Genomic DNA, 27,638 nt, shown 5'->3' on the forward strand with positions numbered 1-27,638 from the left:
GAAATGATGATGAGAAATTATAGATAAAACGTATCGGTGCTCATCGGCCATTGGACATAAACATTACACAACAAGTTGGAAATCGAAAATTCAACAATGAGTGGTTTGGAAGGCATCAGTGGCTAACTGCAAGCATTGCAAAGCAATCATTAGTCTGCTATTCAGTGGAGTGGGTGTGTGGTCCAAGTCTGGGTTTAAGGGTCTCTTTTCCAAGCTTAAAAGGATAAATATTCAACACCATGGGCCATAAAAGGTTGAATACATTGGCCATGCTGTCAATCCAGCATGATTTCTGCCGCGGAACTGGGAAATCTCAGACTTCAGTGAGTTCAAGACAACTGGGAACTCTGGAAAAAAATGAGCTCCGACTGGGAAAATACGTTTTGAACGGTCATCCTACTCGGTATTCCAAGTCGGGAACTTGGGCCTCTTTCTAGAGCTCCGACCTGAAGGTCACTGACGTCATGATTCAACCTTGTTTTTTTCCAGAGTTCCCAGTTGTCTTAAAAGCGCCATAAATCCATAGAATGACAGACTTTGATAACAACGTTTGATGACAAAATTTGCCCATGAAGGACCACCACGCCACCTTCCTGTTCAAGTTAGCACAGCACAACAAGGTGAGTCCAAAAATGTATTGTATACTACTGCATAAATTATGTAATACGCCAGGGAAATATGTATACTGTAGCTAAGAATGTAATACTAAGTGTATGTTGTGTAGTAAGCTGTTAGTAGCCCATGTGCCTCACCCTTATAATTTGGTCCCTTTCCCCCTCATAACTTAGCCTACTGTTCTCACTTGGTGGTGCACATGTAGCCTATAGCCTGTTTTAGAGAAATGTAATCATTGAATATTGTAAGAGCTATCATTGTCTGCTTATATGCCCCCTTTATTTATCCTACGGTTCTGACTTGGTGTACAGGGAGAATACTGTAAGAACGGCCCATGTTCTGAATTCAGTAACTGTACATTTTAAAAGTGCTGAACAAATAGTTATATTGACTACGTCCATCCTAGCTCGCTTATTAATGTCTTAATCAAAATTACGCATTGCCTCTTATCCGCTCGTCATCCCCTTATGCCATAGTTTGTACATCTCAATTGTCAGTAGAAACCACATTAGTTTAAGCAAGTCAGCCATATCAGCTATGTTTTTTTTAAAGGCAGTAAATGAGGCTGAATGAACTGTTTCTCTGCCAGACATGGCTCCGTTGATAGCCAGGTGTAGCGGTGGTAAGGATTCACTCCATGGTGCTGAAAAGAAAGCTCTGTTGTTGGGACAGCTTTATGCAGTGGGCACCGTTTGTCACCATTATAGTGCAATTAATGTATTGTTTAGTGTTGTGCTGTGTAGTGGCTTTGCTGGCATGCATCTAAAACTAATTTGGGGAGTTTGCCGCACCAATATTTACACGCTAAAATCGCCACTGCCTATGATTAACCCTGTTGACTCATCAGTAGGAAAGATTTGTTTTTCTTTCGGTCCATTCAACAACAATAGAGCTATAGGAGCCTTGTTTCAGCAGGATGTTGTAACTATAAACCTTATGTCATGCCTTATTGGAATGGTTTTATTGATAATATCTGTTGGAAAAAAGTTTGGATGTTGCCACACACATACCTACTTAAAACAACATTTCTTTTCAAATTATTCATAAATATTATTCTACCAATCACTATACGAAGAAGTTTAAGAAAAACATAAATTCAAATTGTACCTTTTGTAATGACCACCCAGAAACGGTGTTGAATCTTTTTTGGCATTGTATTCATGTAAGGAATATGTGGCAAGACATCCGTAGATTTATAATTGAACACATTTATTAAGATTTTACACTATTATGGAAAGATTTACTGCTTGGATTCTTTACCTACGATAGAAATAAGTTGAACCAATTTTATGTAATTAATTTCATTATTCTTTTGGCCAAATTTCAATATTCACATATGTAAATTTACAAACAAAACACCACATTTTCTTACCATACAAAAAGAAATTGAACTATATTTTAAGACAATTAAATACTCTACCAACAAAAAATCTGTTAGAAATATAAATGTGTGTATGTCCCTTAAGGTCCTGTGTAATGTGATATTATACCCCCTAGCCCAGCCCCTAGCCCCGCCCCTAGCCCACTGGTCCTTTGTCCCTGTGTAATGTGATATTGTCCCCCCTAGCCCCGCCCCTAGCCTACTGGTCCTTTGTCCCTGTGTAATGTGATATTGGGGGGCGGCAGGTAGCTTAGTGGTTAAGAGCGTTGTGCCAGTAACCGAAAGGTCGCTGGTTCTAATCCCCAAACCAACTAGGTGAAAAATCTGTCGATGTGCCCTTGAGCAAGGCACTTAACCCTAATTGCTCCTGTAAGTCGCTCTGGATAAGAGCGTCTGCTAAATGACGTAAAATGTAAAAAAAAAAAGTAAAATATTGTACCCCCTAGCCCCGCCCTAGCCCAACTGTCCTTTGTCCTTGTGTAATGTGATATTGTACCCCCTAGCCCCACCCCTAGCCCACTTGTCCTTTGTATATTCTTTATATATACTTGTGTTCCCCCATGTACTTTTTGTATTGATTTGTTGTTAATAATATAAAATAAAAATAAAACATGAATATATATATATATATATATATATATATATATATATATATATATAAATGCAAAGGTGTAACTTTTTCAGACCGGCATTTCTATAGACAACCCCGTCTATATTTCGGGTCCTGAGTCAACGTGGGACAGTGCGTTTGCGTCATGCCGAATTTGTTGTCAAGTTTTTGTGTTTTTAATGTCTGTAGTTCTATTTTTACATATTTTTGCTTTACAAGTTTGGCATATTGGGCAGTAACTGTGACTTCTTATCATGATGCCGGGGGAGAATCATTCTAAAATCGCAAGAATCGCATCGGAAGCAACTACTGGAGCCTGTCAAAACTGCACTGTGCTTCACCAGGTGGGTTGAGAAAGGTTATCGCTACTGTTGTATACTTGCTTCAAACGTGGATAAAAGATAGTTAGCTAATATTTCACCTAACTATACTGACGGACAATCCACCCTCTCTCATTGTAGAACCTAAACGAATATGTGGCAGCTCTCCTGGCTTTGAAACAGAAAAGTATTGACTCAGAGTAAGTAACTAGGTAACGTTATTAGACATGTGTGACGAGATGATACTGTACAGGTCCCTAAAACATAGCTAGCTACACACGTACATACATATATACTCAGGGTGGGAACTAATCAATCAAACATAGCTAGCTAACTACATACATACTCAGGGCGGGGGCTATTCAATCAAACATAGCTAACTACATACATACCCAGGGCGGGGGCTATTCAATCAAACTCGGTAATCTGGTTTCCTGGAAGTCGAAAACAAACTTGGATTGTCAGAATTCTGATTACAGTTTCATTCCAGTTCTCAATAAACATCAGTGTGGAAACGGTACCGGACACGACATTAAAGCTATATGCCTGTAGGCTACACATCTCACAGAGCAGCAACGGTGTTGTCATTGACCTGGTGGCTGGTTTGACTAAATATGACCCATAGACTCTATCTACACTCATCTGATGTAGCTAGCTGTGTTTTGGAACCGAAAATGACAATGTAAAACAGATATCTAGCTAGGCCTAACATGTTTAATGTAACAGTTGGAGTGAATGATTAGTATGTTTTAGAAAAAGTAAGCTACTAATGTAATATGTTGAACTTTTTTCAGTCACTTGCTGAGTGACTATCAAGGGAAGTGCGATGATATCCTTTCAATAGTGACTCAAAAGTCCATTCACTCTCTTAAGTTTATTAAGGTTTCAGTCATTCATGCTCTTCAGCCTCTCTTCAGTCATTAGGTTTCAGTCATTCATGCTCTTCAGCCTCTCTTCAGTCATTAGGTTTCAGTCATTCATGCTCTTCAGCCTCTCTTCAGTTATTAGGTTTCAGTAATTCATGCTCTTCATCCTCTCTTCAGTTATTAGGTTTCAGTCATTCATGCTCTTCAGCCTCTCTTCAGTCATTAATTATGTTTCAGTGCATCCCTTGGAATGAACAGAACAGCAAACAGTGTTCTGGTTCTGATGACCACTGTTTACTGCTTCACTCGTATAATAATAATAATAATAATAATAATATGCCATTTAGCAGACGCTTTTATCCAAAGCGAATTAGTCCTGCGTGCATACATTTTTACATATGGGTGGTCCCGGGGATCGAACCCACTACCCTGGCGTTACAAGTGCCATGCTCTACCAATTGAGCTACAGAGGACACTCGTCTCACTATCATCACAATATAACACAATCATAACAAGCGTCTGTTTTGTTAACTTCACTGGCTACAGTGGGATGAGAGGTTAAAGGTGATTACGTATTGTACTAACCTCATCCGCAGGGTATTGCGCATATAAGCCTGGGATATCAACGATTCAGAGTTGGCCTTAGTGGGAGTGACCATTAGAATTCTATGGGAGTGACCTTACTGAGGTTAAGTATTTGTCATCATTACATTTTTGGGAATCACGTGACTGCGAGGCGTGTCTCCAAATGGAGGTAAGACATGTATGGAAGACACGTACAGCGGAAGGGGCAGTGGGAGATGATTGGTTGGTAGATTAAGCCAATGCCTAGGCGCAGGGAGTTTCTATTTGCTACCGAAGGCCAGGTTTGACACATTGGTCGACCAGACTCTTCTTCAGTATTGTATCTGGTGATGGGGTTACAGTCTCTGGTGATGTATTGGTAAGAGAAGGGGATACCTAGTCGGTTACTGAACCCAGAGAGGTGTGGGGGGGCTGCCTTAATCAACATCCACGTCATCGGCACCCGGGAGCAGTTAGTGTTGGGGGTTAACTGCCTTGCTCAAGGGCAGAAAGACAGATTTTTTTTCCCACCTTGCCAGCTCGGGGATTCGAACCAGCGAACTTTCAGATACTGGCCCAACGTGCCTATCCGCAAGGCTACCTGCCACCCCCGTTGCACTGCTATCAGTCTTGTTAGAAGTGGTCATCTAGCTCAGTTGGTAGAGCATGGCGCTTGCAACGCTAGGATAGTGTGTTCGATTCCCGGGACCACCCATACGTAAAATGTATGCACGCATGACTGCCTTGGATAAAACCTTTCAAATACTGACCCAACACCTCTGCTTAATGCATTATTATTATTTGAAGTGTTTTCCTTGACAGTTTGCTTACAGCTTCAGAGATCCCAGAGGTATGAAATATTAGTTCTCTAGTTCCTCTTTACTAAATGTTCTTCTATGGCTTTGAAAGTATTTGACATCTTTTGGAAACATAAATGGTTGGCAACAAAGTTATTCATTATTTCTGTCACACAACATTGTTCCAGGGAGACCAGTAAGCTGCATATACAACTTGATGATCTGCAGTTGAAAGTAGCTTCTCTGGAAAAGCAGCATGCAGAGTACGAAGTCATGCGGGCAGAGCTGGAGGCGAAGCAGGTAAGAGATGGAAAATGCTCCATTCTACTCATCATGACAATGTTGTGTCCTGCAGAGCTCTAACAGAGTTGTGTTTCTGTCCTGTAGAGCTCTAACAGAGTTGAGTTTCTGTCCTGTAGAGCTCTAACAGAGTTGTGTTTCTGTCCTGTAGAGCTCTAACAGAGTTGTGTTTCTGTCCTGTAGAGCTCTAACAGTGTTGAGTTTCTGTCCTGTAGAGCTCTAACAGTGTTGAGTTTCTGTCCTGTAGAGCTCTAACAGAGTTGTGTTTCTATCCTGTAGAGCTCTAACAGAGTTGTTTCTGTCCTGTAGAGCTCTAACAGAGTTGTTTCTGTCCTGCAGAGCTCTAACAGAGTTGTTTCTGTCCTGCAGAGCTCTAACAGAGTTGTTTCTGTCCTGCAGAGCTCTAACAGAGTTGTTTCTGTCCTGCAGAGCTCTAACAGAGTTGTTTCTGTCCTGCAGAGCTCTAACAGAGTTGTTTCTGTCCTGTAGAGCTCTAACAGAGTTGTTTCTGTCCTGCAGAGCTCTAACAGAGTTGTTTCTATCCTGTAGAGCTCTAACAGTTGTTTCTGTCCTGTAGAGCTCTAACAGAGTTGTGTTTCTGTCCTGCAGAGCTCTAACAGAGTTGTTTCTGTCCTGTAGAGCTCTAACAGAGTTGTGTTTCTGTCCTGTAGAGCTCTAACAGAGTTGTGTTTCTGTCCTGTAGAGCTCTAACAGTGTTGTGTTTCTGTCCTGTAGAGCTCTGAGAAGTTGTCCCAGCAGCTTTCCGAGGAGGTGGAGAGGCTGAAGGAGCAGAACAACACCGAGACTTTGTAAGAGCCTCTCTCGTCAACAACATTTACATCATTTTCTTTGGTTCTTGTTACGCTGACTTAAATCTCTCTTCTCTCTCTCTCTCATCCTTAGAAAGAAGAGACTTGAGGACCAGCTAAAAACAGTAGCAGGTATTGTCTCTGGTTATAATTCTACTTTCTGTAAACCCTCAACCACTGATATACCCACATTGTAAGAGTCTACTGTCTGATGTATGTAACTCAGTCTTTCCTGTGGACCTGTTCATTATGAAGCGACAACAGAGAAGCAGAGCCTGGATAATGTCCAGCTGAGGCAGGAGAAGACGGCACTGGAGAAAGACCTGCTGAAAACACAGGTAACAATATTATCTAACGGGCTAATAAATCCTCCTCATTCTAGCAGTTATCCAATGTTGTCTGCATGGTTTCAACCCACTGAACTTAACCATAAGGTGATGACTGATGTGTGTTCATCCTCTCAGATGTCGTTGAAGGCATATCAGAAGGTAGCAGAGGAAGTGCAGCAGTTAAAGGAGGACAACGCCAGGACGTCCGTTCTGTAAGGATTCACCAAGCACTGATACCATCCACCACACGTCCAAACACTTATTACAAACACTTATTGTTTAAGTCATGGTGTTGGTGTACTCATGTTTCTACCTTCTTATTTCACTAACAGAAAACACAACCTGGAAAAACAACTTGGACTGTTTCAAGGTTGCTATAACAATTATTTTTCTAGTCTGTGTGAACATAATTTGCATGACCTAAAAAAGCTCAATATTCCTATTGTGATCTGTCATACAGCCTGACCTGCCTTATCTTATTGGTGATGTGTGATGTAGTCATACAGCCTGACCTGCCTTATCTTATTGGTGATGTGTGATGTAGTCATACAGCCTGACCTGCCTTATCTTATGGGTGATGTGTCTGGGTTGTTCTTCTGTTTAGATTCTAAACTCAAGCAAGAGCATGACATTACCAGGCTGAAAACAGAGAAGATTCTACTGGAGAATAACCTTGTACATCTTCAGGTTTGCATGTTCTCCCTACTTCCACTCACGCTACAACCAGCAAAGTGTTCTGATAAGCTTGGGTTGTTATTATTAGCAGCTTGTCTTTTTTAATATGAAGGAATATTTAACTTTCTCTGGTCATAGGAGTAACATGAATTGGTGCATGAGGTAGAAATGCAGTGTGATTTGAGTTTCGCCATATGATGGAAGACTGTCCCCTTTTCTCAGGGGAGGGAGGGAGAGAGGAGGGACAGTGAGTCGAGTGAGAGGCAGCCTCACCGCTGCTCCCTCCCTCCCTCCCTCCCCTCAGAATGACCAGATGCAGCCTCACCGCTGCTCCCTCCCTCCCTCCCCTCAGACTGACCAGATGCAGCCTCACCGCTGCTCCCTCCCTCCCTCCCCCTCAGAATGACCAGATGCAGCCTCACCGCTGCTCCCTCCCTCCTCCCCCTCAGACTGACCAGATGCAGCCTCACCGCTGCTCCCTCCCTCCCTCCCTCCCCTCAGAATGACCAGATGCAGCCTCACCGCTGCTCCCTCCCTCCCTCCCCTCAGACTGACCAGATGCAGCCTCACCGCTGCTCCCTCCCTCCCTCCCTCCCCTCAGAATGACCAGATGCAGCCTCACCGCTGCTCCCTCCCTCCCCCCTCAGACTGACCAGATGCAGCCTCACCGCTGCTCCCTCCCTCCCTCCCTCCCCTCAGACTGACCAGATGCAGCCTCACCGCTGCTCCCTCCCTCCCTCCCCTCCCTCAGACTGACCAGATGCAGCCTCACCGCTGCTCCTCCCCTCAGACTGACCATCAGACCGTCAGTCAGCCTCACCACTACTACTCCCCTCAGACTGACCATCAGACCATCAGTCAGCCTCACCACTACTCCCCTCAGACTGACCATCAGACCATCAGTCAGCCTCACCACTACTCCTCCCTCAGACTGACCATCAGACCATCAGTCAGCCTCACCACTACTCCTCCCTCAGACTGACCATCAGACCATCAGTCAGCCTCACCACTACTCCTCCTCTCAGACTGACCATCAGACCATCAGTCAGCCTCACCACTACTCCTCCTCTGACTGACCATCAGACCATCAGTCAGCCTCACCACTACTCCTCCTCTCAGACTGACCATCAGACCATCAGTCAGCCTCACCACTACTCCTCCTCTCAGACTGACCATCAGACCATCAGTCAGCCTCACCACTACTCCTCCTCTCAGACTGACCATCAGACCATCAGTCAGCCTCACCACTACTCCTCCTCTGACTGACCATCAGACCATCAGTCAGCCTCACCACTACTCCTCCCCTCAGACAGACCATCAGACCATCAGTCAGCCTCACCACTACTCCTCCCCTCAGACAGACCATTAGACCATCAGTCAGCCTCACCACTACTCCTCCTCTCAGACTGACCATCAGACCATCAGTCAGCCTCACCACTACTCCTCCTCTCAGACTGACCATCAGACCATCAGTCAACCTCACCACTACTCCTCCCCTCAGACTGACCATCAGACCATCAGTCAGCCTCACCACTACTCCTCCTCTCAGACTGACCATCAGACCATCAGTCAGCCTCACCACTACTCCTCCTCTCAGACTGACCATCAGACCATCAGTCAGCCTCACCACTACTCCTCCTCTCAGACTGACCATCAGACCATCAGTCAACCTCACCACTACTCCTCCCCTCAGACTGACCATCAGACCATCAGTCAACCTCACCACTACTCCTCCCCTCAGACTGACCATCAGACTGTCAGTCAGCCTCACCACTACTCCTCCCATCAGACTGACCATCAGACCGTCAGTCAGCCTCACCACTACTCCTCCCTCAGACTGACCATCAGACCGTCAGTCAGCCTCACCACTACTCCTCCTCTCAGACTGACCATCAGACCATCAGTCAGCCTCACCACTACTCCTCCCCTCAGACTGACCATCAGACCATCAGTCAACCTCACCACTACTCCTCCCCTCAGACTGACCATCAGACCGTCAGTCAGCCTCACCACTACTCCTCCCCTCAGACAGACCATCAGACCATCAGTCAACCTCACCACTACTCCTCCTCTCAGACTGACCATCAGACCATCAGTCAGCCTCACCACTACTCCTCCCCTCAGACAGACCATCAGTCAGCCTCACCACTGCTCCCTCCCTCTGCTCAGACTGACCATCAGACCATCAGTCAGCCTCACCACTACTCCTCCCTCAGACTGACGATCAGTCAGCCTCACCACTACTCCTCCCCTCAGACTGACCATCAGACCATCAGTCAGCCTCACCACTACTCCTCCTCTGAGACTGACCATTAGACCATCAGTCCGCCTCACCACTACTCCTCCTCTCAGACTGACGATCAGTCAGCCTCACCACTACTCCTCCTCTCAGACTGACCATCAGACCATCAGTCAGCCTCACCACTACTCCTCCTCTCAGACTGACCATCAGACCATCAGTCAGCCTCACCACTACTCCTCCCTCAGACTGACGATCAGTCAGCCTCACCACTACTCCTCCCCTCAGACTGACCATCAGACCATCAGTCAGCCTCACCACTACTCCTCCTCTCAGACTGACCATCAGACCGTCAGTCAGCCTCACCACTACTCCTCCTCTCAGACTGACCATCAGACCATCAGTCAACCTCACCACTACTCCTCCTCTCAGACTGACCATCAGACCATCAGTCAGCCTCACCACTACTCCTCCTCTCAGACTGACCATCAGACCATCAGTCAGCCTCACCACTACTCCTCCTCTGACTGACCATCAGACAGTCAGTCAGCCTCACCACTACTCCTCCTCTGACTGACCATCAGACAGTCAGTCAGCCTCACCACTACTCCTCCTCTCAGACTGACCATCAGACCATCAGTCAGCCTCACCACTACTCCTCCTCTGACTGACCATCAGACAGTCAGTCAGCCTCACCACTACTCCTCCCCTCAGACAGACCATCAGACCATCAGTCAGCCTCACCACTACTCCTCCTCTCAGACTGACCATCAGACCATCAGTCAGCCTCACCACTACTCCTCCCTCTCAGACTGACCATCAGACCATCAGTCAGCCTCACCACTACTCCCTCCTCTCAGACTGACCATCAGACCATCAGTCAGCCTCACCACTACTCCTCCTCTCAGTCTGACCATCAGACCATCAGTCAGCCTCACCACTACTCCTCCTCTCAGACTGACCATCAGACCATCAGTCAGCCTCACCACTACTCCTCCCCTCAGACAGACCATCAGACCATCAGTCAGCCTCACCACTACTCCTCCTCTCAGACTGACCATCAGACCGTCAGTCAGCCTCACCACTACTCCTCCTCTCAGACTGACCATCAGACCATCAGTCAACCTCACCACTACTCCTCCTCTCAGACTGACCATCAGACCATCAGTCAGCCTCACCACTACTCCTCTCCTCAAGACTGACCATCAGACCATCAGTCAGCCTCACCACTACTCCTCCTCTCAGACTGTCAGTCAGCCTCACCACTCCTCCTCCTCTCAGACTGACCATCAGACCGTCAGTCAACCTCACCACTACTCCTCCTCTCAGACTGACCATCAGACCATCAGTCAGCCTCACCACTACTCCTCCTCTCAGACTGACCATCAGACCATCAGTCAGCCTCACCACTACTCCTCCCCTCAGACTGACCATCAGACCATCAGTCAGCCTCACCACTACTCCTCCTCTCAGACTGACCATCAGACCATCAGTCAGCCTCACCACTACTCCTCCCCTCAGACTGACCATCAGACCATCAGTCAGCCTCACCACTACTCCTCCCCTCAGACAGACCATCAGACCATCAGTCAGCCTCACCACTACTCCTCCTCTCAGACTGACCATCAGACCATCAGTCAGCCTCACCACTACTCCTCCCCTCAGACTGACCATCAGACCATCAGTCAGCCTCACCACTACTCCTCCCCTCAGACAGACCATCAGACCATCAGTCAACCTCACCACTACTCCTCCTCTCAGACTGACCATCAGACCATCAGTCAGCCTCACCACTACTCCTCCTCTCAGACTGACCATCAGACCATCAGTCAGCCTCACCACTACTCCTCCTCTCAGACTGACCATCAGACCATCAGTCAGCCTCACCACTACTCCTCCTCTCAGACTGACCATCAGACCATCAGTCAGCCTCACCACTACTCCTCCTCTCAGACTGACCATCAGACCATCAGTCAGCCTCACCACTACTCCTCCCCTCAGACTGACCATCAGACCATCAGTCAGCCTCACCACTACTCCTCCTCTCAGACTGACCATCAGACCATCAGTCAGCCTCACCACTACTCCTCCTCTCAGACTGACCATCAGACCATCAGTCAGCCTCACCACTACTCCTCCTCTCAGACTGACCATCAGACCAGTAAAATAAAAAGCATATTATTATATTCCGTCAGCTGTTCCTCACAAGTAATACAACACATGATCTACTACCAGTTCTACCAAGTTACCTACACTTTTAAATATGTTTTCTAAATGGTCTGAGAACAACAACATTGGAAGGGCAAGTCAAGCGTAGCCAATATGCAGTTATAATGTATTGGCCCTATAGCCTACTACACAAACCTCATTGCTACAGAACTGTTTTAATTGGTTAATGTTGCATAGGCTTACTTTTTTTAAAGTCATGTTTAACCATAATCTGAGCGGTAGATTTCGGCTTGCATTCTGACTCCGAAAGTGATCTTGACTCAGAAAAGGTTGGTGACCACTGTTGTAGAGTGTTTGAGACTGTCTGGTTGGCTGTAATAACAACTGTAAAGCGTTTGAGACTGTCTGATTGGACCCTCTTTCTATTCCAGGAACGACTAGAGAAACTGGAGACTGAGAAGAATAAAGGTAACACTGCTGTTCATAGCATTATTATTATCATTAATAGTAGTAGTATTATTAGTATTGGTATTATATCACAGCATTTGTTAAGTCCAATCATGTCTCTGTTCAGTATTAAAGAGTACATCAACTCAAGCAACGGCACCTGAAGAAACGAAGGTTGATAAAGGTAGGTTTTTATATAGGTTTTTTAAAGTTGATACCACACACAATTTTGCTCAATGGTTGTATGATTTATTGAACAGATGTACACTACCGGTCAAAAGTTTTAGAACACCTACTCATTCAAGGGTTTTTCTTTAGTTTTACTATTTTCTACATTGTAGAATAATAGTGAAGAAATCAAAACTATGAAATAACACATATGGAATCATGTAGTAACCAAAAAAACAAGTGTTAAACAAATCAAAATATATTTTATATTTGATTCTTCAAATAGCCACCCTTTGCCTTGATGACAGCTTTGCACACTCTTGGCATTCTCTCAACCAGCTTCACCTGGAATGCTTTTCCAACAGTCTTGAAGGACTTCCCATATATGCTGAGTACTTGTTGGCTGCTTTTCCTTCACTCTGCGGTCCAACTCATGCCAAACCATCTCAATTGGGTTGAGGTCGGGGGATTGTGGAGGCCAAGTCATCTGATGCAGCACTCCATCACTCTCCTTCTTGGTCAAATAGCCCTTACACAGCCTGGAGGTGTGTTGGGTCATTGTCCTGTTGAAAAACAAATGAGTCCCACTAAGCCTAAACCAGATGGGATGGCGTATCGCTGCAGAATGCTGTGGCAGCCATGCTGAAAAGAAAAACCGTTGATTGAGTAGGTGTTCTAAAACCTTTGACCTGTAGTGTAGGTGTAGTACTACAGTGTTGATACGACGGTGTGTTTTACAGAGAAGGTCCGGAGGCTGCTGGAGGATCTGTGGGTGTGTGTAGATCCTCCCTCATCACACCTCCCTGGTATGTATTCAGGACGCATTGTGATGATGACATAATGGACCTCCCCTTGTTACAACAGACCAGAACATCATCATATCGCTCTGTCTGTCTCTCCCACAGGCCGTGGACCCAGCAGGATCAGTGACCAGCCAGACCATGGACCCAGCAGGATCAATGACCCGGGCCATGGACCCAGCAGGATCAATGACCCGGGCCATGGACCCAGCAGGATCGGTGACCAGCCAGTTCATGGACCCAGCAGGATCGGTGACCAGCCAGTCCATGGACTCCGCAGGATCAGTGACCAGCCAGACCATGGACCCAGCAGGAACAGTGACCAGCCAGTCCATGGACTCCGCAGGATCAGTGACCAGCCAGACCATGGACCCAGCAGGAACAGTGACCAGCCAGACCATGGACCCAGCAGGATCGGTGACCAGCCAGTCCATGGACCCAGCAGGATCAGTGACCAGCCAGACCATGGACCCAGCAGGATCAGTGATCAGCCAGTCCATGGACCCAGCAGGATCGGTGACCAGCCAGTCCATGGACCCAGCAGGATCAGTGACCAGCCAGACCATGGACCCAGCAGGATCAGTGACCAGCCAGACCATGGACCCAGCAGGATCAGTAACCAGCCAGGCCATGGACCCAGCAGGAACAGTGACCAGCCAGGCCATGGACCCAGCAGGAACAGTGACCAGCCAGTCCATGGACCCAGCAGGAACAGTGACCAGCCAGTCCATGGACCCAGCAGGAACAGTGACCAGCCAGTCCATGGACCCAGCAGGAACAGTGACCAGCCAGTCCATGGACCCAGCAGGAACAGTGACCAGCCAGTCCATGGACCCAGCAGGAACAGTGACCAGCCAGGCCATGGACCCAGCAGGAACAGTGACTTAGGCCGTAAACATAGAAGAACAGTTGAGGAGATCCTGGACTGGTTCAAGCCACTGCCCCCTGTCCTCTCCCCCATACCCTGCTCCTCAGCTCAGGAGAGGTTGGATGATGTCTTGGAGTTAGGAGCTGGAGAGACCAGATCTCCACTAGAGAACAGAAACCACTCTATCTACATTACAGGACCAGCCAATCAGACAGTAGGACAGCAACCTGAACCAGCCAATCAGATGGCCCTTAGGTTGGCAGGACAACAGCCTGCAGACTCCTCAGCGGAACTAACTCATTCTACTCGTAGAGAAAGCCCTGATCTGGCCACAGGGACCTCAGTAGAGAGAGAGAGGAACAGCGTGGCTGTCTGTGAACAGGAAGACATGCAGGTAGAACCAGCTGCTGAAACCATCCAGTCCCCTTCAGGAGAGAGTCAAAGCTCCTCTGGTTATCTACCTTCCTTTACCAAAGCCACAGAGTATCTCCCAAACTCAGTAGAGCCTCCAGGCAACCTCTCTGTCCATACTGGGACCCTTCAGTCCTCACTCACCCAGACACAAGGAGAAGAAATGGAGGACTCCTCACCAGACATGACAGAGATGGATATTGAGACTGCCCCATGTTATGAGGGCTGTGTCTTGGAGGGTCGGAGCATCAACCATGAGGACTCAGAGAAAGTACAAAGCATTAAAGATCAGTCAGGAGAGGCCAGCGTGTCTGAAACAACCACCACTAAACAGTTGGAACCCAGTCCTCTGGTTGAGTGTTCTGCTGAGACAGTGGCTGGTCCAGATCAACTGACTGAATGGGCTCCTAACACTCAATGTAAAACAACTGATCAGAAAGCAGCTCCTCCAGCATGGCCCCGCAGAGAAGACAAGTTGTTTACAGGCAAGGAATCAGATTCAGACAATGAAGGGGGTTTCTCTTGGAAACAGGTTGGTGATGCAGTAAGAACATGTGTCTCCCCCAGTCATCCTGCAGAAGGACTGGTCTCCCCCAGTCATCCTACAGAAGCACTGGTCTCCCCCAGTCATCCTGCAGAAGCACTGGTCTCCCCCAGTCATCCTACAGAAGCACTGGTCTCCCCCAGTCATCCTACAGAAGCACTGGTCTCCCCCAGTCATCCTGCAGAAGCACTGGTCTCCCCCAGTCATCCTGCAGAAGCACTGGTCTCCCCCAGTCATCCTACAGAAGCACTGGTCTCCCCCAGTCATCCTGCAGAAGCACTGGTCTCCCCCAGTCATCCTGCAGAAGCACTGGTCTCCCCAGTCATCCTGCAGAAGCACTGGTCTCCCCAGTCATCCTGCAGAAGCACTGGTCTCCCCCAGTCATCCTGCAGAAGCACTGGTCTCCCCCAGTCATCCTGCAGAAGCACTGGTCTCCCCCAGTCATCCTACAGAAGCACTGGTCTCCCCCAGTCATCCTGCAGAAGAACTGGTCTCCCCCAGTCATCCTGCAGAAGCACTGGTCTCCCCCAGTCATCCTACAGAAACACTGGTCTCCCTCAGTCATCCTACAGAAGCACTGAAGGAGCATAGGTCGGGGCATTCCTCTGGGGCAGAGGAATCATCATTTGAACAGAAGTCTCTGGCACCTCTGCCACAATCTGGTGTCCACGTCTCTACTGACAGTTTAATCAACTCTGTAAAGAATGTAGAGAACTTTACTATAACATCTGGACCCCATGAAGATATCCAGGCAACAAAACGCAACGCTCAGAGTAGCAAAGACCATAAAGTATGCAAGAATTTAGATAGTCCTGTATGTCTTTCCCCTGTTGTGAAGGTGAAGCTCCTGAGATCTGGTACAGAACTGAAGAAGATGAATGTAAAGAAAGATGCTTTAGACCCAGGGTCAGATGTTAGGAATCCACAGTCTCCTACAGAGCTACAGAGTAAGGAGCCTTTGAACAACGGGATGCTGAAAGATGGTGATCGCCCAGTCCATGTTCTACATCACCAGGATATGAACGCTGACAGTAAGAATCCTACAACCACAGACTGCATCTCTGAGTCCCAGCTGACAGATGATGGGTCTGAGTCAGCATCTGAGTCCCAGCTGACAGATGAAGGGTCTGAGAAACCAAGTGGAAATGACCAGACTAAGATGATCAGTACTAGAAGTGGGCGTGTCAGGAAGAGTCTTGTTAGATCAAACACAGTCCAAACCAGCTCAGTGAAAGACGGTGCCGCTCCCAGAGACGGTGCCGCTCCCAGAGACGGTGCCGCTCCCAGAGACGGTGCCGCTCCCAGAGACGGTGCCGCTCCCAGAGACGGTGCCGCTCCCAGAGACGGTGCCGCTCCCAGAGACGGTGCCGCTCCCAGAGACGGTGCCGCTCCCAGAGACGGTGCCGCTCCCAGAGACGGTGCCGCTCCCAGAGAAGGCCAGCAAACGGCTGTCCTTTCATGTAAAGTTATCATTGAAAGACTCAGCCCTGACATGAGAGGAGAAGGGATCAGTACAGCAGCCTTGCCTGTGGGCCGCTCCCCAGAACCTACAGGGAAAGTTCCTATTGGGAAGGTTCGCTTTGAAATGGGTCCTCCACTACCCCCTCTTCTTATGCCTCTCACTGTAACTCCTCCAAGACCGGTAAAACCTGGCAATCCAAGACAGGTGATTGGTAAACTGTCCTTTCCCTCACCAATGGAAGGGCCTGTTTCCCCTGTGGGGTCCCAAACAGCACCTGATGGTCAGATGTTGAGCTCCCCGTCTCTAACTACTCCTCCGCCAGCAACTGAAGCCCCTTCCTCACCACTGCAGTTTGGTTCAGCCACTCCTAAACATGCCGTTCCTGTTCCAGGGAGACTTCCTGCCTTCAGCTCCTCCTCCTCCTCCACTAGTCCCGCCCAGGAGAACTCCATGAGGATTCTAGACAGCATGTATCCAGAACTCTCCGCCCGTGCTCGGACTCTCAGTATTCTCAGAGGAAACCTCTGTATGTCTGCTGCTGAGACGGGGACAACACCCTCCAGCTCTGTCAGTCAGATATCTGGCTTCAAAACCATCAACTCCTCGTCCACGGCTTTCACCAAAACGGAGCAAAGAGGGAAGCGAAGTGGAGTCAACATGCTTCTACCAAAGAGTGCCAAAAGGCTGAGGCTGGATAACTGCTCCCCCAGCCCTGCTGGAGCAACAGCCAGCCCTGCTGCTAAGGGGATGTCCTCCACAGCATCAGCCAGTCCAGACCCAGTACTCAGGAAACCTCAACACGGGAGTACTTCACAGCCTACAGAGAAGGAGAAAGTGGTTGGGAAACCAGCAGTCAAAGCCTCCATATCCCAGGCCTTAGAGAAGATAGCAGCCCAGTGTTTTGACCTGTTGCCTGTCATCAAGAGTCACCTGTTTGTTGGGAATATGTCTAGGAAGCCTGTGTTACGCGATGAGGAGAAGGAGGTCCTCTCTGAGTTCTCAAACAATCAGGTTAGTCACCTACAGCTTTGTCTAGTAGTCTACGTATTTATCTTAGTGTCTTTAAAGAGATGCTTCGGGATTTTGGCAATGAGGCAACCCTTTATCTACTTCCCCAGAGTCAGATGAACTCGTGGACACCATTATGTCTCTCCGTGCAGTTTGAAGGAAGTTGCTAACTAGCTCTAGCACAATAGCTAACTAGCGTTAGCGCAATGACTAGAAGTCTATGGTATCTGCTAGCAGATACCATAGACCATAGACTTCCAGTCATTGTGCTAATGCTAGTTAGCATTGGCACACAAAACTACCTCAAACTTCTTTCATACTGGACGCAGAGACACACACATTGTATTTACAAGTTCATCTGACTCTGGGGAAAATCATTGCCAAAATCCCGAAGTATCCCTTTAATTTGTAGACCTAAACACCTCTTACATGGTTGTCCTTTGAATCATTGGTACATGGTTGTCCTGTGACTTGTCAGCCTCTGGCAGATGATCTGATGTCAGTGATGCTGACTAAGCTGAAGACTGAGAGGACTGAGCTGAGTGGCTCTCACCTCCAGGCTCTGGTTCGAGTCTACACTGCTCTGTGCCGACAGAGGAGGGATTGGGACAGAGCACATATCCTGGCCTACAGCATCCTTATAGAAGGTAACACATCCTGGCCTACAGCATCCTTATAGACAAACATCACGTGACTTCACAGCTTGAGTTGACTGACATCACGTGACTTCACAGCTTGAGTTGACTGACATCACGTGACTTCACAGCTTGAGTTGACTGACATCACGTGACTTCACAGCTTGAGTTGACTGACATCACGTGACTTCACAGCTTGAGTTGACTGACATCACGTGACTTCACAGCTTGAGTTGACTGACATCACGTGACTTCACAGCTTGAGTTGACTGACATCACGTGACTTCACAGCTTGAGTTGACTGACATCACGTGACTTCACAGCTTGAGGTTACTGACATCACGTGACTTCACAGCTTAAGTTGACTGACATCACGTGACTTCACAGCTTGAGGTGACTGACATCACGTGACTTCACAGCTTGAGTTGACTGATATCACGTTACTTCACAGCTTGAGGTGACTGACATCACGTGACTTCACAGCTTGAGTTGACTTAGTTTATGTTGTTTTCCTTCGCCACAGATTTCCCTGAGTCAACCAAGCTGGTTCTGTTCATGGTGACGACGTGGCCCAACGTGTTCTCCTGCAGGACTATAGTGTGTCAGGCCATACACACGGTCACCAAGGCCAAAGCACAAGGAGAGGTGCTCCACTGCCTAACTGCTTACCTGGGATGGGAGAAGGTATGGCATCTCTGTAATGTTGTTCTGTGGGCATGAATGGGTTATGGCTTTACTGTTGTCTGTTGTTCTCCACTGTTTGATCCATTAACAGAGGGAAGAGTTGTCAGTATTCTGCCACTGAGAAGGCAATGCCTGGCCATTTCCTGTATGTGTATTGTGAAGCTTGCTGGGTTTTGACTTCATGCAATGTCTGTGTCCCCAGAGTCCTCCTAGTGACTTGGATCAGTTGGTTTCCTGCACGTTGATGTCCGTCAGAGCTGCAGCTGAGATGACCTTCCAGAAACACCCCCGACAGGGAGAGGACCTGAACCCTGTTGCCTGGCAACACATCTTCACCCTGGAGCTGCTCTGCTCTCATACACGCTGGAAGTGGACCCATGACAACCTACTGAGGTACAAAACAGGCCTCCTATTGCTTGTTGTTGACTGCCACAGCTGGACTGAAATTCATCAGCTAACAAACAATGAAGAAAAAACATTTAGCAAACTCTTAATGTCATTATGACCATCCAGCTAGATATGAATCTAGCTAGTCAGCATGTAAAAACAACCTAAAAATAATTTTGTAAAGCATTGGATGGTTAGATAATAATTTAAGTAGCTAACTCAGCCAGTTAGCCCCATTGATTTAAACTGCAGACCCGACCAAATTCACATAGAAATGTGAGTTACCGATCTGTCATTCTCATTGAAAGCAAGTCTAAGAAGCGGTAGATCTGTTCTATGTGCGCTCTTTCTATGCTTCCGGTCTTAAGTTTCATTTTTGCGTCTTTTACTTTCGGTTTTGTACACCAGCTTCGAACAGCTGAAAATACTATATTTTTGGTTATGGAAAATGTATTTCACAGCGATTTGGATGGTACAATGATTCTCTACACCATGCTTGTTTTGTCACAGAAATTAAGCAAACTTTTTAGAATGTTAGCAACCAGGAAATGGCGGCGCGATTTCTGCATAGTACATCTTTAACATAGGCTTGGATTAGCATGGCTAGCACACTGCAGTGGATATTGAGGCAACATGACAAACTGAACACAGTAGAAACAGTATGTTGGGTAGTGTATGTATCACCATATCAGTCAGTGAATCATGGCCTTAACTGTTTAGTTCTTTATTTATCTGTTTTAAAGTAAAGAGCTGTGGCCCATGATGAACTCCTGGGTGACCCAGCCCAGATCAGGACAGACACCCGTCCAGGATGTCACTGTGACCCATCCCAGATCAGGACAGACACCCGTCCAGGATGTCACTGTGGCTGCAGTCCTCAGACTCATAGGTGGGTGGTGGTGGTGGTTGTTGTGTATAATTGTTTTATGAAACACTTGATATGATCTGTACTGACCAATGAAGTCTAACTATGAGAACCTCCTCGTAGGGCGCCTTGGGCAGCTTGGAATAAAGGAGAGATGCAGCTCGTCTGTGAAGAACATTGCCAGTGTCATCAACACATTTGCCAGACATGGACAGTCGGAAGGTAATCTACTGTAAAGGTTCTGAATGGTTCATCTTATATATATCCGAGTGGCGCAGTGGTCTAAGGCACTGCATCGCAGTGCTAGCTGTGCCACTAGAGATCCTGGTTCGAATCCAGGCTCTGTCGTAGCCTGCCGCGACCGGGAGACCCATGGGGCGGCGCACAATTGGCCCAGCGTCGTCCAGGGTAGGGGAGGGAATGGCCGGCAGGGATGTAGCTCAGTTGGTAGAGCATGACGTTTGCAACGCCAGGGTTGTGGGTTCGTTTCCCACGGGGGGCCAGTATGAAAAATAAAATTTAAAAATAATGTATGCACTCACTAACTGTAAGTCGCTCTGGATAAGAGCATCTGATAAATGACTAAAAAAAAATATATATATATCATCGGTAGTTTTACTCAGATGGACTACCATCCCAGTGGCTTTAACCGGCAGAATATCTATTGTCAAGATGAATATACTGCCACGACTGAATTTGTGCAGTTCAATGCTTCCCTTGTCTCTCCCTTCTGGATATTGGGATACAATTCAAAGTGCGGTTTCAAAATGTATATGGCAAGGTAAACGATCCCGGGTTAAAATTAATAAACTTACAAAGAGGGAAAGACGTAGGAGGACTATCCGTACCAAACTTTAAATTGTATTTCCAGGCACTAGCATTTCGCCCCGTCTTAAATTGGTTTAGACATGATTGGTCTGCCCCCTGGCTGAGTATAGAGAGAAATATGTGACCGACCGCCTCAATTCGGTCTTATGTAGCAACATTTGAAATGGTGTTTTTTACATTGGATAAAAGTAGAGACTCAGAGCTAGAAAATGGTATATCATACACTACAGTTGAGGAACAATGGGGAAGTAATTTTGCTTTGAAAGTTGATAAGCTTGTAACCTCACTTTTGAGAAAATGTTCCTTGAATGTTTTGGTACACCTACTGGAGAGCTCTTCTTTGTCTACACCCATTCAGCATCGTTCATTTACATTTACATTTACGTCATTTAGCAGACGCTCTTATCCAGAGCGACTTAAAAATTGGTGCATTCACCTTATAGCCAGTGGGATAACCGCTTTACAATATATTTTTATTTTGTTGTCTTTTTTTATTTTTTAGGGGGGTGGGGTAAGGGGGGGGTAGAAGGATTACTTTATCCTATCCCAGGTATTCCTTAAAGAGGTGGGGTTTCAAGTGTCTCCGGAAGGTGGTGAGTGACTCTGCTGTCCTGGCGTCGTGAGGGAGCTTCTTCCACCATCGGGGTGCCAGAGCAGCGAACAGTTTTGACTGGGCTGAGCGGGAACTGTGCTTCCGCAGAGGTAGTGGGGCCAGCAGGCCAGAGGTGGATGAACGCAATGCCCTCGTTTGGGTGTAGGGACTGATCAGAGCCTGACGGTATGGAGGTGCCGTTCCCCTCACAGCTCCTTAGGCAAGCACCATGGTCTTGTAGCAGATGCGAGCTTCAACTGGAAGCCAGTGGAGTGTGCGGAGGAGCGGGGTGACGTGAGAGAACTTGGGAAGGTTGAACACCAGACGGGCTGCGGCATTCTGGATGAGTTGTAGGGGTTTAATGGCACAGGCAGGGAGCCCAGCCAACAGCGAGTTGCAGTAATCCAGACGGGAGATGACAAGTGCCTGGATTAGGACCTGTGCCGCTTCCTGTGTAAGGCAGGGTCGTACTCTCCGAATGTTGTAGAGCATGAAACTACAGGATCGGGTCACCGCCTTGATGTTAGCGGAGAACGACAGGGTGTTGTCCAGGGTCACCCCAAGGCTCTTCGCACTCTGGGAGGAGGACACAACGGAGTTGTCAACCGTGATGGCGAGATCATGGAACGGGCAGTCCTTCCCCGGGAGGAAGAGCATCTCCGTCTTGCCGAGGTTCAGCTTGAGGTGGTGATCCGTCATCCACACTGATATGTCTGCCAGACATGCAGAGATGCGATTCGCCACCTGGTTATCAGAAGGGGGAAAAGAGAAGATTAGTTGTGTGTTGTCTGCGTAGCAATGATAGGAGAGGCCATGTGAGGATATGACAGAGCCAAGTGACTTGGTGTATAGCGAAAGTCGAGGGGTATGAATACTTTCCGAAAGCACTGTACGCCTAGTTTCCTGAAACGAGTCACATATGGTCTCTCCTATTGGTCACTGATATATCCCTTAAACAATATAATATGGTCTCTCCTATTGGTCACTGATATATATCCCTTAAACAATATAATATGGTGTCTCCTATTGGTCACTGATATATCCATTAAACAATATAATATGGTCTCTCCTATTGGCCTGATAGAGGTGGTCTCTTAAACAATGGAAACGACTCTTTGGTTCTATTATTGCTCACACAATTTCTATTTCACGCAAAATGTAAAAGCTGTAACTCTAACCCTTCTAATGTTATACCTGTACCTGTAACCATAACCCTTCAAAAAAAAAAAAAAATCAAAAGTAATTCTGCTGAGATGAGACTGGACAGATCTGTGTGTCTGTATTGGACAGATGGCCAACCAATGAGTCTCTGTGATGTCATTTCCAGGTGTTCCCTGGGAGGTCCAGCTGGCAGCTGTCTACACTGTCTATGACCTGTCGCCTAGCAACCCCAAGGAGGCCCTGGCTGCGCTGGCGTCATGGCGAGGAGAGACCACCCAGCCCGTCCCCCCCGCTGTCACCAGTTGCATCACACAGATCGCCTCGCTCTGCCGACACATCAAACCCTAGCTCCTAATCCCTAGTCCTTAATCCCACCACACCCCTAACCCCTAGTTCCTTGCCACTTGTACAGATCTGAAAGGATTTTATAGGTCCAAGAATGTCACCGATTGGCTATCAGAGGGCAAGGTGAAGCAGCTTCCATATTGCTGTTACCTATCCATACCTTTTAGACCCTGTTGTGGACTGAACCCCTCAGTGACTGGTTTTAATGTCCATATTATTTAGCTGTTGGTTAAATCATCATGTTGGTCTCTCTGATTTAAACATCACCTTCTGTTCCCCTTGATGTTTTTGTTTGGTTTTCTGATTCAGTTCTTGGAATATATTTTTCATTTTCGTGTTAAGCACGACCATTGTAAATATGATGTTCAGATCCCATTTTGTGAAAATCAGTGTATACAAGATAAATGTCCTACTTTTGTAAATATTCACTGTTACAGAGCCTATTTCTATTTAATTTTACACATTAAAATCTAAGCAGTAAGCCTCGTTTATAATATGATCCATTTATTGTCTTCATGGAAGTCTGCTCTACTTCTCCCCATTGTCCATCCATCCATTCATTCATCCATGCCACTGCTCTGCCTTGACCTTTAGAAGGTCATTATTACTGACCAGTCAAACTAAATGGGGATAGTGGGAAGAAGCATGTGCTTTCTCCTTCCCATAGTGGTGATAGAAAGCGTAGCCATGGTGATCACACATGGAAAAACCAACAGTCTGAACTATTCTATTACTGGCAATTTACATCAAAAATAGAGATTTCGTTAAAAAAAGCAAACTTGTTATTTTCAGAATCCTTTATTTACCAAGTACCTTTACACATACTCAGAATGTTACTTGGTGATGGTGCTGCTAGTGATCGACAACATACTCAGAATGTTACTTGGTGATGGTGCTGCTAGTGATAGACAACATACTCAGAATGTTACTTGGTGATGGTGCTGCTAGTGATCGACAACATACTCAGAATGTTACTAGGTGATGGTGCTGCTAGTGATCGACAACATACTCAGAATTTTACTAGGTGATGGTGCTGCTAGTGATAGACAACATACTCAGAATGTTACTTGGTGATGGTGCTGCTAGTGATCGACAGCATACTCAGAATGTTACTAGGTGATGGTGCTGCTAGTGATAGACAACATACTCGGAATGTTACTAGGTGATGGTGCTGCTAGTGATCGACAACATACTCAGAATGTTACTTGGTGATGGTGCTGCTAGTGATATACAACATACTCAGAATGTTACTTGGTGATGGTGCTGCTAGTAATCGACAACATACTCAGAATGTTACCTGGTGATGGTGCTGCTAGTGATAGACAACATACTTAGAATGTTACTTGGTGATGGTGCTGCTAGTGATATACAACATACTCAGAATGTTACTAGGTGATGGTGCTGCTAGTGATCGACAACATACTCCAGAATGTTACTTGGTGATGGGGATGCTAGTGATAGACAACATACTCAGAATGTTACCTAGTGATGGTGCTGCTAGTGATAGACAACATACTCAGAATGTTACTAGGTGATGGTGCTGCTAGTGATCGACAACATACTCAGAATGTTACTAGGTGATGGTGCTGCTAGTGATAGACAACATACTCAGAATGTTACCTAGTGATGGTGCTGCTAGTGATCGACAACATACTCAGAATGTTACCTGGTGATAGTGATGCTAGTGATAGACAACATACTCAGAATGTTACTTGGTGATGGTGCTGCTAGTGATAGACAACATACTCAGAATGTTACTTGGTGATGGTGCTGCTAGTGATATACAACATACTCAGAATGTTACTTGGTGATGGTGCTGCTAGTGATCGACAACATACTCAGAATGTTACTTGGTGATGGTGATGCTAGTGATCGACAGCATACTCAGAATGTTACTAGGTGATGGTGCTGCTAGTGATAGACAACATACTCAGAATGTTACCTGGTGATGGTGCTGCTAGTGATCGACAACATACTCAGAATGTTACCTGGTGATGGTGCTGCTAGTGATAGACAACATACTCAGAATGTTACTTGGTGATGGTGCTGCTAGTGATATACAACATACTCAGAATGTTACTTGGTGATGGTGCTGCTAGTGATAGACAACATACTCCAGAATGTTACTTGGTGATGGTGCTGCTAGTGATAAGACAACATACTCAGAATGTTACTTGGTGATGGTGCTGCTAGTGATATACAACATACTCAGAATGTTACTTGGTGATGGTGCTGCTAGTGATAGACAACATACTCCAGAATGTTACTTGGTGATGGTGCTGCTAGTGATAGACAACATACTCAGAATGTTACTTGGTGATGGTGCTGCTAGTGATCGACAACATACTCAGAATGTTACTTGGTGATGGTGCTGCTAGTGATAGACAACATACTCGGAATGTTACTTGGTGATGGTGCTGCTAGTGATCGACAACATACTCAGAATGTTACCTGGTGATGGTGCTGCTAGTGATAGACAACATACTCAGAATGTTACTTGGTGATGGTGCTGCTAGTGATATACAACATACTCAGAATGTTACTAGGTGATGGTGCTGCTAGTGATCGACAACATACTCAGAATGTTACTTGGTGATGGTGCTGCTAGTGATATACAACATACTCAGAACGTTACTTGGTGATGGTGCTGCTAGTAATCGACAACATACTCAGAATGTTACCTGGTGATGGTGATGCTAGTGATAGACAACATACTTAGAATGTTACTTGGTGATGGTGCTGCTAGTGATATACAACATACTCAGAATGTTACTAGGTGATGGTGCTGCTAGTGATCGACAACATACTCCAGAATGTTACTTGGTGATGGGGATGCTAGTGATAGACAACATACTCAGAATGTTACCTAGTGATGGTGCTGCTAGTGATAGACAACATACTCAGAATGTTACTTGGTGATGGTGCTGCTAGTGATATACAACATACTCAGAACGTTACTTGGTGATGGTGCTGCTAGTAATCGACAACATACTCAGAATGTTACCTGGTGATGGTGCTGCTAGTGATAGACAACATACTTAGAATGTTACTTGGTGATGGTGCTGCTAGTGATATACAACATACTCAGAATGTTACTAGGTGATGGTGCTGCTAGTGATCGACAACATACTCCAGAATGTTACTTGTTGATGGGGATGCTAGTGATAGACAACATACTCAGAATGTTACCTAGTGATGGTGCTGCTAGTGATAGACAACATACTCAGAATGTTACTAGGTGATGGTGCTGCTAGTGATCGACAACATACTCAGAATGTTACTAGGTGATGGTGCTGCTAGTGATAGACAACATACTCAGAATGTTACCTAGTGATGGTGCTGCTAGTGATCGACAACATACTCAGAATGTTACCTGGTGATAGTGATGCTAGTGATAGACAACATACTCAGAATGTTACTTGGTGATGGTGCTGCTAGTGATAGACAACATACTCAGAATGTTACTTGGTGATGGTGCTGCTAGTGATCGACAACATACTCAGAATGTTACTAGGTGATGGTGCTGCTAGTGATCGACAACATACTCAGAATTTTACTAGGTGATGGTGCTGCTAGTGATAGACAACATACTCAGAATGTTACTTGGTGATGGTGCTGCTAGTGATCGACAGCATACTCAGAATGTTACTAGGTGATGGTGCTGCTAGTGATAGACAACATACTCGGAATGTTACTAGGTGATGGTGCTGCTAGTGATCGACAACATACTCAGAATGTTACTTGGTGATGGTGCTGCTAGTGAGTTATTTGTAGGTATGCTGTTGGTCTGCACTGTGTCCTGTTATTTGTAGGTGTGCTGTTGGTCTGCACTGTGTCCTGTTATTTGTAGGTATGCTGTTGGTCTGCACTGTGTCCTGTTATTTGTAGGTGTGCTGTTGGTCTGCACTGTGTCCTGTTATTTGTAGGTATGATGTTGGTCTGCACTGTGTCCTGTTATTTGTAGGTATCCTGTTGGTCTGCACTGTGTCCTGTTATTTGTAGGTATGCTGTTGGTCTGCACTGTGTCCTGTTATTTGTAGGTGTGCTGTTGGTCTGCACTGTGTCCTGTTATTTGTAGGTGTGCTGTTGGTCTGCACTGTGTCCTGTTATTTGTAGGTGTGCTGTTGGTCTGCACTGTGTCCTGTTATTTGTAGGTGTGCTGTTGGTCTGCACTGTGTCCTGTTATTTGTAGGTGTGCTGTTGGTCTGCACTGTGTCCTGTTATTTGTAGGTGTGCTGTTGGTCTGCACTGTGTCCTGTTATTTGTAGGTGTGCTGTTGGTCTGCACTGTGTCCTGTTATTTGTAGGTGTGCTGTTGGTCTGCACTGTGTCCTGTTATTTGTAGGTGTGCTGTTGGTCTGCACTGTGTCCTGTTATTTGTAGGTGTGCTGTTGGTCTGCACTGTGTCCTGTTATTTGTAGGTGTGCTGTTGGTCTGCACTGTGTCCTGTTATTTGTAGGTGTGCTGTTGGTCTGCACTGTATCCTGTTATGCATTTCTATATTATTTTATTAGAATAATATATATCATTGTCAGGGCTTTTCTGTAGGTGCAAAACCCGTTTCTGTCAATGGCACAACATGTCTAATTAGCTTCAGCTTTTGGGTTTGGGGTTGTCATTCAAAAACGTATCTTGTCCCCACTGATAATTTATTTTCTGCTTCTCAAAAAGGCCTTGTGAAATATCATGGCCAGAGTCTGAAAACATCTCCGTCAGCCTTGGTGATGACATCATCCAAGGGTACAATAACAGAGTGGTGT

General features: G+C 46.5%; 1 protein-coding gene across 1 annotated transcript; it reads left to right on the top strand.

The window, feature by feature from the left end:
* Window positions 1–2,729: 2,729 nt before the first annotated feature.
* Window positions 2,730–23,370, top strand: ice1 (KIAA0947-like (H. sapiens)). Its single transcript, XM_045226138.1, has 20 exons — window positions 2,730–2,950; window positions 3,068–3,126; window positions 5,342–5,453; window positions 6,189–6,262; window positions 6,357–6,394; window positions 6,518–6,600; window positions 6,727–6,803; window positions 6,924–6,961; window positions 7,196–7,278; window positions 12,106–12,142; window positions 12,249–12,305; window positions 13,030–13,095; window positions 13,195–15,030; window positions 15,449–17,385; window positions 17,861–18,029; window positions 18,541–18,701; window positions 18,904–19,094; window positions 19,832–19,977; window positions 20,077–20,175; window positions 22,701–23,370. The coding sequence occupies exons 1-20, from the start codon at window positions 2,861–2,863 to the stop codon at window positions 22,880–22,882; spliced, it is 5,535 nt and encodes a 1,844-aa protein (XP_045082073.1). The 5' UTR covers window positions 2,730–2,860; the 3' UTR covers window positions 22,883–23,370.
* Window positions 23,371–27,638: the final 4,268 nt, after the last annotated feature.

Source organism: Coregonus clupeaformis, chromosome 17, assembly GCF_020615455.1.
Source record: "Coregonus clupeaformis isolate EN_2021a chromosome 17, ASM2061545v1, whole genome shotgun sequence".
NCBI classification, from domain to species: Eukaryota; Metazoa; Chordata; class Actinopteri; order Salmoniformes; family Salmonidae; genus Coregonus; species Coregonus clupeaformis.

Excerpts from the sequence above, each read along its gene's own strand:
- ice1 (XM_045226138.1), top strand. The coding sequence starts at position 2,861 with ATGATGCCGGGGGAGAATCATTCTAAAATCGCAAGAATCGCATCGGAA. Across the intron at positions 12,306-13,029 it reads AGAAACGAAGGTTGATAAAG|AGAAGGTCCGGAGGCTGCTG; the intron begins GTAGGTTTTTAT and ends TGTGTTTTACAG. Across the intron at positions 18,702-18,903 it reads CTTACCTGGGATGGGAGAAG|AGTCCTCCTAGTGACTTGGA; the intron begins GTATGGCATCTC and ends CTGTGTCCCCAG.